Source organism: Carcharhinus amblyrhynchos, chromosome 2 (genome assembly GCF_965287045.1).
Source record: "Carcharhinus amblyrhynchos chromosome 2, sCarAmb.v2.hapA, whole genome shotgun sequence".
In the NCBI taxonomy this organism is placed as follows: domain Eukaryota; kingdom Metazoa; phylum Chordata; class Chondrichthyes; order Carcharhiniformes; family Carcharhinidae; genus Carcharhinus; species Carcharhinus amblyrhynchos.
Genome location: NC_137325.1, coordinates 44,380,290 through 44,395,681, shown reverse-complemented (window position 1 = coordinate 44,395,681; position 15,392 = coordinate 44,380,290). Strand labels below are relative to the sequence as shown.

The window sequence follows — 15,392 nt, the reverse complement described above, 5'->3', positions numbered from 1 at the left end:
TTTTAGGCAGCATAAAAACCGATAAAGCTCCGGGGCCTGATGGCATTTATCCCAGGCTGCTTAAGGAGGTGAGAGATGAAATTGCTGGGCCTCTGACGCAAATCTTTGTCTCTTCTTTGGACACAGGTGAGGTCCCAGAGGACTGGAGGATAGCTAATATGGTACCACTGTTTAAAAAGGGCAATAGGGATAACCCTGGTAATTATAGGCTGGTGAGTTTGACGTCAGTGGTAGGAAAGTTGTTGGAAAAAATTCTTAGGGATAAGATGTATAAGCATTTAGAGCATTGCGATCTGATTAGGGATACACAGCATGGCTTTGTTCAGGAGAGGTCTTGCTTTACGAATCTGGTAGAATTTTTTGAGGAGGTGACAAAAACGGTTGACGATGGATGAGCCGTTGATGTCATCTATATGGATTTCAGTAAGGCGTTTGACAAAGTCCGTCACAGTAGGCTGGTAGAAAAGGTTAAGGTTCGTGGGATACAGGGACAGGTATCTAGATGGATTGAAAACTGGCTAGGCAACAGGAGACAGAGTAGTAGTGGAAGGGTCCTTTTCTAGCTGGAGGTCTGTCACCAGTGGTGTGCCGCAGGGCTCAGTACTGGGACCTCTTCTATTCATAATATATATAAATGACTTGGAAGAGGGCGTACATGGTGTGATTAGCAAGTTTGCAGATGGCAGGATTGGCGGATAGCGAGGAGGATTGTCAGGTGACACAGCTGGATATAGATAGGCTGGTATATTGGGCAGATAGATGGCAGGTGGAATTTAATCCTGATAAATGCGAGGTGATGCATTTTGGAAGGAATAATGCAGGGAGGAGTTGCATGATAAAGGGTAGACCAATTAAGAGTATAGAAATGCAGAGGGACCTGGAAGTGCAAGTGCACAAGTCTCTGAAGGTGGAAACCCAGGTGGAGAAGGTTGCGAAGAAAGCTTACGGTATGCTAGCCTTTATAGGAAGGGGTATAGAGTATAAGAGCTGGTGTCTAATGCTACAGTTGTACAGAACGTTGGCTAGACCGCATTTGGAGTACTGCGTCCAGTTCTGGTCACCTTACTACCAGAAGGACGTGGAGACCCTGGAGAGAGTGCAGAGGAGGTTTACCAGGATGCTGCCTGGTATGGAAGGACTGGGTTATGAGGAAAGATTGGGTAAACTGGGGCTCTTTTCCTTAGAAAGACGGAGATTAAGGGGGGATCTGAGAGGTGTATAAAATAATGAAGGGTATAGATAGAGTAAACAATGGCAGGCTTTTTCCTAGATTGGAGACAAATATCATGAGGGGTCATGAGCTAAGGGTGAGGGGGAAGAAGTATAATTTGGATGCTAGAGGGAGGTTTTTCACACAGAGGGTCGTGGGGGTATGGAATGCACTACCAAGTAAGGTGGTGGAGGCAGGCACGCTGGACTTGTTTAAGGTTTACTTAGGCACATGAGCGAAACAGGGATGGAGGGTTATGGGAGACGGTTTTAAATGAGGGTCAGAGCCTCAGGACGTTACTGGAAATCTAATGCTACATGTGTTGATGTTTTGTCTCTTTTACTCCGCAGGTGCATCGGTCCACCTTGTTGTCTAATGAGGGGCATGCACACGGTGGGTCGTGCGTGGGCTGCTCTTGGATGTTTCGAGAGTGGCCTTGTACTTCGTGTCGTTGTGTGTGCTTAAAACTGGACCAGCAGATGGGCACCACAACAGCTCAGTGGCTATCACTGCTAGCTGTGCAGATACGTGGATTTGGGCCAGTGTCTGTGGGAGTTTGTGCATTCTCCCTTTGGTTGCCTGGGTTTCCTCCGGGTGCTCCGGTTTCCTCCCATACCCCAAAGATGTGCTCTTGGGCTGATTGGTGTAACAAATTGTCCTTAAATTATTCTCCCCTGAATCTGGTTTCCAATGGGGGTACCATAAGCATAGACACGGGTCAAGGGAGGTGTAGGAAAAATCCTTTGTTAAGATGGCGACGCAGGCTCGTTGGGCCGAAGGGCCTGTTTCCCGTGCTGTGTTGTTCTTTCTTTGTTTGTTCTTTGAATGGAAAAAAACTTGCTCTATTTAAAACAAGTGAATGGATGTTTTATGAAGAAATTCAAAGTTAAATCATTTTGCAGGAACATAGCCAAAATCCTTTTCTAATCCAAGAAAATATTCAGCAGAGTTGTTTAATATGTTATTTAGCCATAAAATAATCTCCAGTTCATCTTGTAAACATTTGGCTTGTACTGGTGAATTTTTTTAAACAAATGTTGCAATGCTGTGCATTATACCAGCTGGACTTTAATATCTGGCTGCTTCATTGATCAAGAATTGTTTTAAGCTGATGAATAATGGCATGCATTAAATCAAGGCAGCTAAGCGGATTGAGATTTCTTGACTTTTGCTGTTGAATCTACTAAAATTACCCTGGCTGAAATCAAATCTGTGGAATGTAGATATCAAGCTTTGAAATACCTTGCAATGCACTGTGGCTATTTTAGATCATTCTGGACTGTTGTATAGCTCCTAGCTTCCTCTATTCCTAAGGATTGGATTTTACATATATTACTGCAAGAAATATGCATTTGTTTGCTTAAAATTATAGGTAATTCTGATAACTAAATGAACTTCTATAGTAACACTTGCAACCATATAATTGTTGCTTTCATCTGAAAATTAAACTAATTTAGCTGCTAGTGAGTTTTGAAAAGTGTGATTCCCACCGGCACGGTGGTGCCTGCAATTTTGGACCAGGCCTACTGATGCGGTGAATATGCCAGTGATGCAGAACATGCACAGAAAACCAAGAAGCTTATCTTCATACATTAGCATCTCATGTAGAGCTTTACTTGCATCATAAGGTCAGAAATGGGAACAGTCTGCTGACAGTATTCCATTCGAATAATGAAGTCTTTGCCTGAATGCAGCAAGACCTGGCAAGCATTCAGGCTTGGGCTGATTGACAAGTAAGATCGTGCCACTGCCACCTATTGACATTCAACAACAAATCCTCTACCACTGACACATCGCCCACAATGTGTAGGCATATGACAAGCAGAGTCCAGTTACTTGCCAAGGCTGATTCAGTGCCTCTCAAATCCATTTCCTTTCTTACAAGGAAAAAGGCAGCAGGTGCATGAAAATTCCACCATGATTAAATTCCCTCTAGGTTACACACTACCCTGTCTTGACAATATGTCACTGTTCCTTCATCATCACTGGTCATATTCATACCTGTTAGCATCTTGAGAGTACTTTCACCATGTGGATTGCAGCAGTTAAAGAAGGTAGCTTACTATTACCTTTTCAAGGGTAAATAGGAATGGCAAATTTCCCACGTAAATATTGCATTAAGCTCTATTCCCTAGAATATCCTATTCTAATTCCCTGCTTTCTCATCACACTTTCTGTTCCCTCCTGAAAACTAACTTGTTAGACTTTCTTAACTCTAAAGTATCTTGGGACGTTTTAATGTTAATGATGCTTTCCAAGTGTAAGTTATTCATTTAAAATATTTTATTACTTCTTTCATTGTTAACACATGTTTATATGACACATTTACCTACCCCTACTTTGAGATAAGAAGTGCATGAAAAGAGAAAGGGCTCTTTTGGTTTGTCAAGGTTAATCCATATGCTGTGCAATTTCATGTGCAATCTTGGCTGACCTCCCAAAGTCTACCGTCTGTAAATGTGAGATCGTCCAAAACTCTGCTGCCTGTGTGCTCGCACCAAGTCCCATTTCCTACGTTGCAAGAATGAATACATTTCAAAAGTACTTCATTGGCTTTAAAGTACTTTGAAATGTCCAGTGGTCATGAAAGAGGGTTTATAATTGCAAGCCCTTCTTCATCCTTGTGTTCACTGATTTATGTTGGCTACCAGTCAAGCACCACCTTGAATTTAAAATCTTTATCCTCGTACGTCCCTACCTCTATAACTGCCTTAGTCTTTCAATCCTCCTAGAATCTGCACATCTCATTCTAGCTTCTTGAGTTTCCCTGATTTTAATTGGTCCAGTATTGGTGGCCATACCTTCAGCTGCCTAGGCCCAAAGTTCTTGAATTCTCTTCCTAAACTGCTCCAGTTCTCTATCTCTGTTAAGATATTCCTTAAACTCTTTAATCAAGCTTTTGGCAATCTGGACTAATATCTCCTTGTGTGGCTTAACATCTGATTTTACTTTATAATACTCCTGTGAAGAACCTTCAGATGTTTCATTACACCAAAGACACTGTATAAAATATAAAGTATATAAATGTGAAAATCTCTTGATTCCATCAATCAGAACAGTATATTCAAGCAATACATTATTCTTATTTGCCCCTATAAAACTCAAACCAGTTTGCATTTCTGTCTCGCATAAATATTTTGAACTAGATTTTCATTACTTTTAATTCTAGGATACAATTACTTGGACGTGGCAAGGACCTGGGGCGTAAGTTGACTTAATTTTTCTTTTTCCTTTGTCATAAAATTGTTAGTTATTTCATACATGGTCATTGTCATCTAAAAGTTTTAAATGGGAAAATAATGGAAATTAGATTAAAGTTTTGACTGAATGCAAATATCACCAGAATGGTTTATGTTACATTACAGTTTTCATTGTATCATTCTTGTAAGTAGATACTAGTGAAAATTTAAGAGTTGGCATGACATGAGTCAATGAATCAGGAACTTGTTGAGTAATGGGCAAGGCAAGTTCTTGAGATGACTAGTGAGGAATCTCCAACTTGAAATGATACTTTCAGAGACCCTTTGAAAGGATGTGAAGTGCATCTCATGGTGTTTGCTATAATCGGTGCATCATTTTTCAAGGTGGCAGATAACCAATGTCTGCTTTATCTATAATTTGCCTTTAGCGGAGAAGTGAGTTGTGCACATCTTCATACCAATAGCTAAAACTGGGTAATCACGTAACAAGCAATGGGAACGTGCCCTGCAATAAATATGAGGATAAAAGAATAATAATAATGATTTGGAATTATTTTCCTTTGGCAACAGTTACTTAATTCAAAGCCATGTTACAATAAGATATTTTGGCAAAGGTACTTTCACAGTTTAAAATGTAGCTGCATAAAATTTTTCCAATAAGGAATGCTTTCTTTGTAAACTAATTCAAAGAAACATTTCACACTTTCAAATATAGTTGACTCATTGCGCTTCCTTCCTGCATTGTTCAAAACAAGCTGTTATACAGATAGTATATCTTGCTTGTTTTCTTGCATAGCAGAAAGTGAAAATAATTTAGACAGATGTATGAGAGATCAAGTAGATGAGAGATCAGGAGAGATGGCACTATGACACAGTGGTTAGCACTGCAATGCCCTCTGATGAAGGAAATGTGTGAATGGTGTGTCGGTTTGGTAGGTGAGATTGAGAAAATCAAGGAGAGCAACCAAGTTGATGAAGATTTGAGGTTAAAATAGGAATTGAAGCTGCTTAAGCTTATGTCGCTCAGTTCAGAAACGGGGTGAATAGGAAGGAGAAATTTTTGGCATACCTGAGTTTTAAGCACCTCATACAAGAAATAGGCAAGGTGGTTAAAAAGGGCGAAGTGCTTTAAAGCTGAGGAAGAACTCTGGGAAAAGGATAGACTAAAGTGGGCTTGTCACTTAAACAAGGTGTCCTGGTGATGGTGTGCCTTGGAGAGGAAGTGACAATGGTAAAATGGGTAACTTGTAGGAGGGCAGCCCAGTCTTCTGAAAATAGGTACTTTGGTTCAGAAGGGGTTATGAATCTTTCAGAAGCTGTTCATTGGAGATGGGGAGTATGTTCTGGATGGTGCTTAAATTCAAATAGACTTTAGGCACATCAAGGAGAAACAGGAGCCTTGAACTGAACAGGAGAGAAGTAGAACACTACACGGTATCCTGGATAGCTAACATTATGAACCTCTTGCACGGCTCCTTAAGGATAGCAGGGACACAGGCTGGGAAGGAAATGATCTATCTGCTCTTTTGATTAGTAACTATGCAGGGAAAACCAGAGAAGAATTTATTCTAAGTAAGAAAACCCTTACAAAGTTACTAAAAGCAACCTCAATCTTAAGCGTTCAATACCAGGAATTAGCTGCTGTATTACATTAAATTCTTAAGTGTAAGCCATTGTAGTTTATATGTTAAATCATAACTTTATCACTTGATAAATCTGACAGATTTATGTCTGTATCAAAACTGAGACATTCTACTTTACTGAAACATAAAATGGATATGCTTGCATTCTTTAATCCATGAGTTAAAGATCAGAAAATCTATGGAGTATTCCGTATGTCCGTCAGATTATTCTGATGTCCGCTTAAGCGTTAGTGAAAATGTTATTAGTCAAATCAGTATTTTGACAGATTTACAAATCATCTTCCAATTGGCAAATGTGTGTGTGCGTTCATTTTTCTAGTTCTGAAGTCCTCATCTGCTTTTGCTGACCTCACTTCAGAGTACATGCCCACAAGCATACATGCTTATGGGCATGTACTTCTAAGAAAATAGTATTTTTAGATAATCAATGGAGAGTAGATACAGCTTGTAACCCCAAAAAATTTCAACTTTGTCACTTTTAACTGCTCTTAATTTTATTCCTTAAAACATAGGTTTTTAATTTGGTCCATACATATGTCAAGCTGGAAAATTCCTGTGACCTGCTTCCAATTCACTGATATAAATTTGCCAAAAGTGCAGTATGCACCCTAGTTAGGTGTTTAAAAGGTGCTTGTGAAGTAGCACCAGTGAAAGCTAAGCAGATTCAGTAAGTTAAGGTTTTGTCTAACTAGTTTAAGCAACTTCACAGGAAAATTGTGAGGCTCTCCCCTCTTCAGGTTCAAGATGAGTGGCACGCAGAATGAATAACCCTTTCAGACACAACTAAAATAGGCCAATGTTTGGAGTTGAACAGGTTGTAATGATTCATTGGGTTAATTTGAAGAAAGTAAAATACAAATTAAGGGCCAATGAGTTAACATTTAATTATTAATTTGTTTCTCTATTTAGCATGAGGTCAAGCATGCAGACAACATAAAATCCATGCAGGGTAAAATAAACTTGCCAGAAACATGCAGAGCACTAGAAAATAGTCACTTTTTAGGGTGGAGACAAGTCTCTAAAGGAAGACTATTTATTAATTTATTCCCTCTAAGCATCTTAAATGCAATAGTTTGAAGATGTCAAAGGAAAATAAAGATGCTCTTTTTCACAGATTTTAAAGCAGAACTTTCTTCAATTTGTTTATTATTCATTTATGGCAGTGTATACGCAAGGTCGCATGAACACTTAAATAAAAAATGTGAATTATGTACGGCAATAGGAAACTAATTTTTTCACCCAACACATTTAAATTGAGTTGTATTCAAAGCACCTGTAAGTTGGAAGTTTTTGCAGGTGAAGCCTGATTTTCAGCAAGAACATAATCATGATTACAATCTAAGACAGCACGGTGGCATAGTGGTTAGCACTGCTGCCTCACACATCAGGGACATGAGTTCAATTCCTACCTTGGGTGACTGTGGAGCTTGCACATTCTTCCCATGTCTGTGGGTTTCCTCGAGGTACTCCGGCTTCCTACCACAATCCAAAAATATGCAGGTTAGGTTGTTTGGCCATGCTAAATTACTCCTTGGTGTCAAGGAGATTAGCAGAGTAAATACACAGGGATAGAGAGAATACAGCCTGAGTGGGATTGTGGTCAGTATAGTTTCAATGGGACAGCTGGCTTCCTTGAAGGGAGTACATCTTGCATCTTATCACTATACAAAGCATATAGATGATCTGGAGGAGGGGGCTGAGTGTAGGGTGATGAAATTTGCTGATGACACGAAGATGAGTGGTAAAGCAAATTGTGTGGAGGGTGTGGAAAGTCTGCAGAGGGGTCTGGATAGGCTGCGCGAGTGGACAAGGACCTGGCAGATGGAGTATAATGTTAGCAAGTGTGAGGTTATCCACTTTGGCAGAAATAATAGTAGGAGGGATTACTATTTAAAGGGCGAAAAGCTGCAGCATGCTACGGTGCAGAGGCACCTGGGGGTCCTGTGCATGAGTCGCAAAAACCCAGTCTGCAAGAGCAGCAGGTGATCAAGAAGGCGAATGGAATGTTGGCCTTTATAGCGAGGGGGATAGAATATAAAAGCAGGGAGGTCTTGCTGCAACTGTACAGGGTACTGGTGAGGCCGCAGCTGGAGTAGTGTGTGCAGTTTTGGTCGCTGCACTTGCGGAAGGATATCTTGGCCTTAGAGGGAGTGCAGAGGAGGTCCACGAGGCTGATACCGGAGATGAGGGGGTTGGACTATGAAGAGAGACTAAATAGACTGGGTCTGTACTCGTTGGAGTTTAGAAGGATGAGGGGGGGATCTTATAGAGACGTACAAGATAATGAAAGGGATGGATAGGGTAGAGAGATTCTTCCCGCTTAAAAAGGATAGCAGGACTAGAGGACACAGCCTCAAGATAAGGGGGGTGCAGTTTAGATCAGAGTTGAGGAGGAACTTCTTCACTCAAAGGGTGGTGAATCTCTGGAATTCTCTGCCCGTTGAAGTGGTGGAGGCTACCTCGCTAAATATATTTAAGTCACGGGTAGATAGGTTTTTGACAAACAAGGAAATTAAGGGTTATGGGAAGAAAGTGGAACTGATCCACTTCAGATCAGCCATGATCCTATTGAATGGCGGGGCAGGCTCGAAAGGCTAGATGGCCTACTCCTGCTCCTATTTCTTATGTTCTTATGTTTCTTATGTTCTTATAAATGTGTTGTTAGAAATTTCATGAATTAATATATTTTGGTAACATTACTAGCAAATACTATCATATAATTTCCACAGAATGCAATCTTATTTTTCAGGTTAAAAATCCTTTGGCTCACGTTGTGCCAGCTACACAATAATGTGGAAATGGAGGTTAGTTTATGTTTTCCCTCATGAGGGTTGGAACCTTTGTCATTTCATTATGTGGCTAAAATACCTGACCAGAAAATATTAATCAGTCAAGTCAGGATAATATCTTCTAGCACAGGTTGTGATTTAATGATCTTGCTTTTTTGTATAACCTTTAAGAAATAGATGGAATATTACTGAACAAATATGTCTCATGGGAACATAATCAGATTTCATGAGACTCATGATCTCTCTGCTCCATTTAAAAACTCCAATCACAGACCAATTTCCAGTTTTGTTTCCTTCTGTTCCTTTCCAAATAAGAACAACAATGAATGCTCTTTGAGATTTAAAAAAATTGCCAAAATTGACAACCTAGTTTAGCTTTGGCACTCTTGGCTTGATCAGCTACACTTTTAGACTCGCACATATCCCCATCGATCAAGGATAATTTACATTTAAATGAGAAGTGCTTTGTTCTCAGCAAGCTAACATTTTTGTACATTTTATCAAGACTGTCATTAATTTAAAACAAATATAGCCACCGCAATTTCCCAGTTGTGCAACTGGAAAATGATTTGAACTTTTGAAATGTAATATGCTTCACACAACTTAAATCACTTGGAAATCCTGGTGCATATTTTTACAAAATTGAATGAAAGCTGTTTTGAATATAAGTTTTTCTCCATTAAAATGTAATGGATGAATTCATCAGCTGTTGCAAATAGCTGTTAATTGGCGCACGCCACATTCAGTCAAACTGAAATTTAGATTATTAAAACAGTTTTGCATTGCAAATAGTTCAGAATGGCCTGTGAATTTGGTTAGTTTTTTTTAAAAGAGCTGATCAATTTCTTAGTAATTTATCACGAAACTCGGTGAGTTTTTTTTTTAAATTCCAGTTTATTGGCCGATTTGTGGAATTCCTTCATTTATTTTACATGAATTGATGGTTTCGTTACAGTTCACAATGTCTAATATAACACTGGAGATGAAACAAGTAACTTTGGTGATTATTTGTTTTAAAACGATCAAGAATGTAGAATTTTAAGACCAGTAATTTCAGTTAAAAGATTCAGTAACCCACCATTCTGTATATAGTTATTTCTGTATCATTCAGCTGTCAATTAAAAATAATGTTGACACTTCAGAGAGATTTTGATTTTGTTTTCAGTTTCTGCCAATTTATACACCTTCTGAGGAAGAAAGAAAAAACCCTATTTTGTATGCAAACAATGTCAGAAAGGTAATGGCAAAGTAAGTATAATAATCCTTATTAAAAGTAAAATCAACACATATATAATTTATCTTCGTTGATATTGGCAAGTTTTTTGGAGCACTGAAAAAATTGTTTTTTTTTCCCCCCCCCCCCTAATATCTCATTCCTTATAACTTATGGATGATGCTGATATCTTGGTGATGAATTGAGAGCAATCTTGGGATTTGAATCCAGGCCCCTAGGGGGCTATTTGCTAAAATATCTTGAAGTCTTATGCTTATAAATACTTCCAATCTTAAAATTCCCAAGGAATAACTGAAGAAAATTAATATGCTTTATTAAAGGTATAAAGCACCCGAAAAATTATCTGACCTGAAAAACCACTAAAACAAAATCTAGAGCATTAAATCCTATAGAGACAAATGGGATGTATGGTTTGACATCTGTAAAAGATGAATGATGAATAAAAATGTAAACTGTTCTATGTAGACACTCAAGTTTTATAATGGTCTGGTTGAAACTAATGAATTCATGATCTTACTCATCACCTCCTTTGTGCTAACATTTTTCTAGTGGTCTCTTTTGTATCGAAGTAGCTTGACCCCTTCCCCTGAAGACCATATAACCAAATGTGGCACAAATCTGCTTTTATCATGTCTTGTGTCGATGTCTAATGTAGTGGTCAACCTGTTGCTTTATGTTGTGTGTTTTTTTTTTAAGTGTTCTGTCATATCATTTTTGAGATGGTTTATGCTGTTGCAGTTCTTAGTGGAAGGAAGTGAGTAGCGATTATCCATTGTATTTATTATTCATTGATGAATGAATTCAGTGTAGTTCATTGTTTTGTACAAACAAAAAGTTCAGATTATTCAAAATATTTCCATCAAACTCTAGCCAAGTCTGAAGCATGTTAGTTAATATACAATAACTTTTCCCATACTTTTACTTTTGAACTGTTCCTGGTAGAGCTCTTGATGTTCCAGTGACTGACTACACATTTGAAGATTGTCAGCTTGTAATGTCTGACAGCCAGTTGAAACTTCCTGTGGATACCTGTCTACTAGAATTTGCAAAGCTTGTCAGAAAACTTGGGTGAGTTTTGTTTTACTTTTCTTTTATGGTTATAGCCATGCTAAAAGAAAGAAAGCAAACTTATGATGGCTAATTTAAACCTTATTGCTTACCTTGAATTTGTTTGTAATTGTTTGTCCATTGGTTTGTTTTATACTTGATGCAGAATGTATTAAATTTATTGATAAAATTTTCAACTAATATTTTGGCAACTTGGAATCCTCTTTTCAAAATGTTTCTGGGATAGGGGTGATGCTGGTGAAATTGTTTCCAGGTTTCCCTGTAACATTTGCCTAAATGCAACATCTCTTAATAATCAATGGGATTATAGGAAATTATGCACAACTTTTTTGATTTGATTTATTATTGTCACACGTCTGGGTATATAGTGAAAAGTATAATTTCTTGAACACTATACAGACAAAACATACCATTCATAGAGTACTTAGAGTTACAGTCATAGGTAGGCTGTAAAGAAAGATCAGCTTAATATATGGTCGGTTCATTCAAAAACATGATGGCAGCAGGGAAGGAGCTGTTCTTGATATGCAATCTCAGACTTTTGTTCCTTTTTCCCGATGGAAAAAGATTGAAGAGAGTATGTCTGAGGTGCATGGATCCTTGATTATGCTGGCTGCTTTTCTGATACAGCTGCAAGTGTAGACTGAGTCGATGGATGGGAGAATGGTTTGCATGATGGACTGGGCTGGGCTGTGCTCACAACTGTTTGTAGATACTTGCTGTCTTGGTCAGAGCAGAAGCCATACCAAGCTGTGATACATCCGAAAAGGGTGCAACAGTAAAAATTGGTGACAGTCATAGCAGACATGCTGAATTTTCGGTGTCTTCTGAGAAGATAGAAGTTTTGGGCTTTCTTAACTGTAGCGTCAGAGTGGAGCGACCAGGACAGCTTGTTGGTGATCTGGACATTTACAAACTTTTAAAATTAATTTCAGCAGCCACAGGTCAGACCAGTGTTTTCAGTTGACTGCTGGTCGTCAGTTGAGTAATTTTTCTGTAACAGCAGATTTTTGCCTGATTGCTGACCAGGAGATTTTTAATGCCAGGTTCATGTACTAATGTTTGCGTATCTGCCTGGGTGCAATGTGTTGAAGTGTGCCAAGCAAGTGCAATTGGCTGAAAGTCATTAGTCTGACTTGTAGAGATGGTCAGTTTTGTGGGTGGTGACTGGTATGAACAAATACTATATTAAATGGACTTGTAAGTTTGCAGAGATTTGGGTGAAATGTGCACACATTTTTGTGCTTACAATTCAGTGTTTTTTAATACTTTTTAATTTAATTCCAACCAAATTGAGCTTTTTGGGTAGAAATCATATGAAAACTCCGCTACAATTTTTTGGAATTGTTTCAACTATAAACTGGTCACTTTGTGAAAACTTTACCGTTTTAAAAATTCAATTTTGAAATGAGCCTTTCAGAGTTTTGCAAAAGTTGGTAAAAGAACTAAGGATTTTAGTTTTTTTTCAATTTCAGCAATGAGTGGCTTAATGTATAAACCACTGCTCGAATACTAAGGTGACGGAGTTAAGACAAATGACGTGTGTTTTTGTCAAAATGTATCTTGTGAAAAACTTGTGCGCAATAGATCGACATTGCAGTAACAGTCTGCTTTCCCAGGGTGGAGTTAATTCAGGAGTTTGAATGTTTGATAGCTCAGTTGGTTGGGCAGCTAGTTCATGATGCAGAGCGATGCCAGCAGCGCAGATTCAATTCCCATACCAGCTGAGGTTATTCATGAAGGCACAGCTTCTCAACCCTCTCAACCTCAGCAACCAGGGGAATGCACACAACACAAACCCCCAAGCCAGCGTTGACTCCAGACCAGAGGACTTCCCAAACCCCTGTGCCCATGCAAGCCTACCCACTCCATCCCACACATGGGAGTGGATGAGACTTCCCTCCCCTACCCCAATGCTACTCACTCGCCCTTGCTACTGCTGTGCCTGAACCAGACTTTTATAGAACAGTAATGATGTGCACCAGTGACATTACAGTGGGGAGATTCCATGAGGGAGAAGGATGGTGATAGAATGTCAACCTTGCTAATAATATTGAAATACATTCAAATTTATGCTAATAATTCTTGTGCCCATTTTGGGCACAAAGTAGTTTGTACCTGTAAAAGGGGGCTGGGACAATAGCAAACAGTTTGGCACCAGGTGCAAATGAGATTTTTTATTCTTCACATGCCACCTTACCACCTCATTGCACTGGCCAACTGTTGGAACAAGGTAGGAAGATCATGTCTTGGATCATTGTTTTTTTGACATATCGAAGAACTGCACTAAAGCTCCTATGCAGCTTGAGAATAACTTTTGGAGCAAAAAGTTGGGAAAACAAATTAATTCACTTCCATAGATATCTACATGGATTTATTTTTCAGTTATTTGGGTACTTGAAGACTAACATCCAGACTTGTTTCTACAACCCATCCACCTTAAACTGTACAAATTTTGTTTTTATTTACCACAAGTCAACAGAAAATTACAGGATCTGCTGTGGCAGCGATCACTAGATAAAATGGCATTCTGCCCATTTTAGTTAATCCATCAGGAAAGGCCTTATAATCCCTTTATTGAAGTATTCAGTTGTTGAATCATTCCCTTTTATGATTCCATTACCCTATCTGGAAGTCTATAATATGCGTTTATTACTTTTCCTAATGTTTGTCAAGATTTACTTTTTATAATTTGTACAAATGGTCCCTAGCCCCTAGTTTAATTTGAATTTGTTTCCACATTTACCATTGACATGCAGAATATTTTTTTCCATGAAATTTTGTGTTTCTTATTCTTCTACAAATTATATCTGTCACCTCATTTCAAGATTGGAAAAAAAATCAAATTTGGGCAGTCTTTACTTTTAACTGGCAACACAGGGAAATTAAAGGATTCCACTTAGAATTCACTCAACCGTCTTAGGTTGCTGCTTGAATATGTGCTGTGCCCTCTAGTGGTTATTGCTGATGATCTCAAAAGATTAAAAAACTTGGATTTCTATTGCAATTAAAATGTTTGCATAGAAAAAATATGTTGAAGAAATTGTATAAATGGATTTAAAAAGGTGCCAAGTTTTTGATTTTTTTTTCCCCCTTCTGGGGTTACTTGCTGCTCCTCAACAAGGAGTTTTAAACTACATTGAACTAGATCTGATCCAGCTTCTCCCATCCTGCTGTAGATTTTGCTCCTCTGCTGCAGGATGATCTGTTTTCCACTTGACTCCCATGGCTGCTTTCTCTACTTATCCATCAGAACTCTTGCCACATTTTGTTGGACTGTGTTTAAATGATTTCTCAGACTTCTTCAGCTGCTCCCAAACTTGAATGTTGCCATACTCTACAGATGGCCCTTTGGCCAGTTTCCTAAATTGCACCAATCCTGTGGATTTATCTGCTACCATTTCCTAACTTTATGGACTTCACTGAGTTTCATCCACAATGCTTCTCACTACTCTGCTCTAACATTGAATTTGGTGGTGCGCACAACAAACATCAGAGTATACTGTGCATCTTTACTGAACCCACTAGTTAAACCTGCTGGTTCAGGTTCAACTCTTAAGTATGCCTCCTTTCCATTTGCAGCTACTTTGCGTCGCACCTTTCTTCCATCGCCCTCCCCTACCCGCACCCACTACATGGTTCCGCATTCATTTTGTGGTTAAATTGGCTTTATTAGAAAGTTTTTGTGAATTTTCTGTAAAAACATGCCACTTACTTGAGTGTGAGACTGAAGAAAACCATTGTACTTAGTGCACTCATTAGAGAATGCATTTTCCCAGACAAATTATAATTCGTAGAAAAGAACAGCTGTGGATTTTTAAATGTCTAATTTAATTCAAAACATTTTAGAGATATGCATGAGGCAAAATAGCATTTACATTCAGTAGTGACCTCACTACACAAATATTTAAGAATATAATTTACTTTTGATCAGGTGACGCTGTTACCATTTCCTATTTGTCTATGTCACTGTCTTAGAATTTTGAAATTGACATCGTGTGGTGATTATAATGTTTTCATTTACAATTTCAGTTTAAAGCCTGATAAAGTTGAAAAGGAATTGGATAGACTTGCAGAAAGTGCCAAAAAAGTGAAAGGAGAACGGATAACTTTGGAGACGTTTGCTGATTATTTGAAGTTGCCAGTTTGTGATGCATTAACAGATATGTTTATACTTTTTGATGAGGTAAGCTATATTGGCAATAAATGTTATCCTAACTATAAAATTTGCTAAGTTTGTAAATTTGT

At 38.5% G+C, this 15,392-nt stretch overlaps 1 protein-coding gene across 3 annotated transcripts in view; it reads left to right on the top strand.

Annotated features, from left to right (window-relative positions):
• Nucleotides 1-15,392, top strand: part of lpcat1 (lysophosphatidylcholine acyltransferase 1) — a 181,561-nt gene that overhangs the window by 126,201 nt on the left and 39,968 nt on the right. For all 3 annotated transcript variants that reach the window (XM_080205155.1, XM_080205164.1, XM_080205173.1), the window contains exons 7-11: nucleotides 4,380-4,414; nucleotides 8,803-8,857; nucleotides 10,008-10,090; nucleotides 11,019-11,144; nucleotides 15,177-15,330. In XM_080205155.1, coding sequence (XP_080061281.1) covers nucleotides 4,380-4,414; nucleotides 8,803-8,857; nucleotides 10,008-10,090; nucleotides 11,019-11,144; nucleotides 15,177-15,330 — 453 coding nt within the window. The remainder of the gene's footprint in view (nucleotides 1-4,379; nucleotides 4,415-8,802; nucleotides 8,858-10,007; nucleotides 10,091-11,018; nucleotides 11,145-15,176; nucleotides 15,331-15,392) is intronic.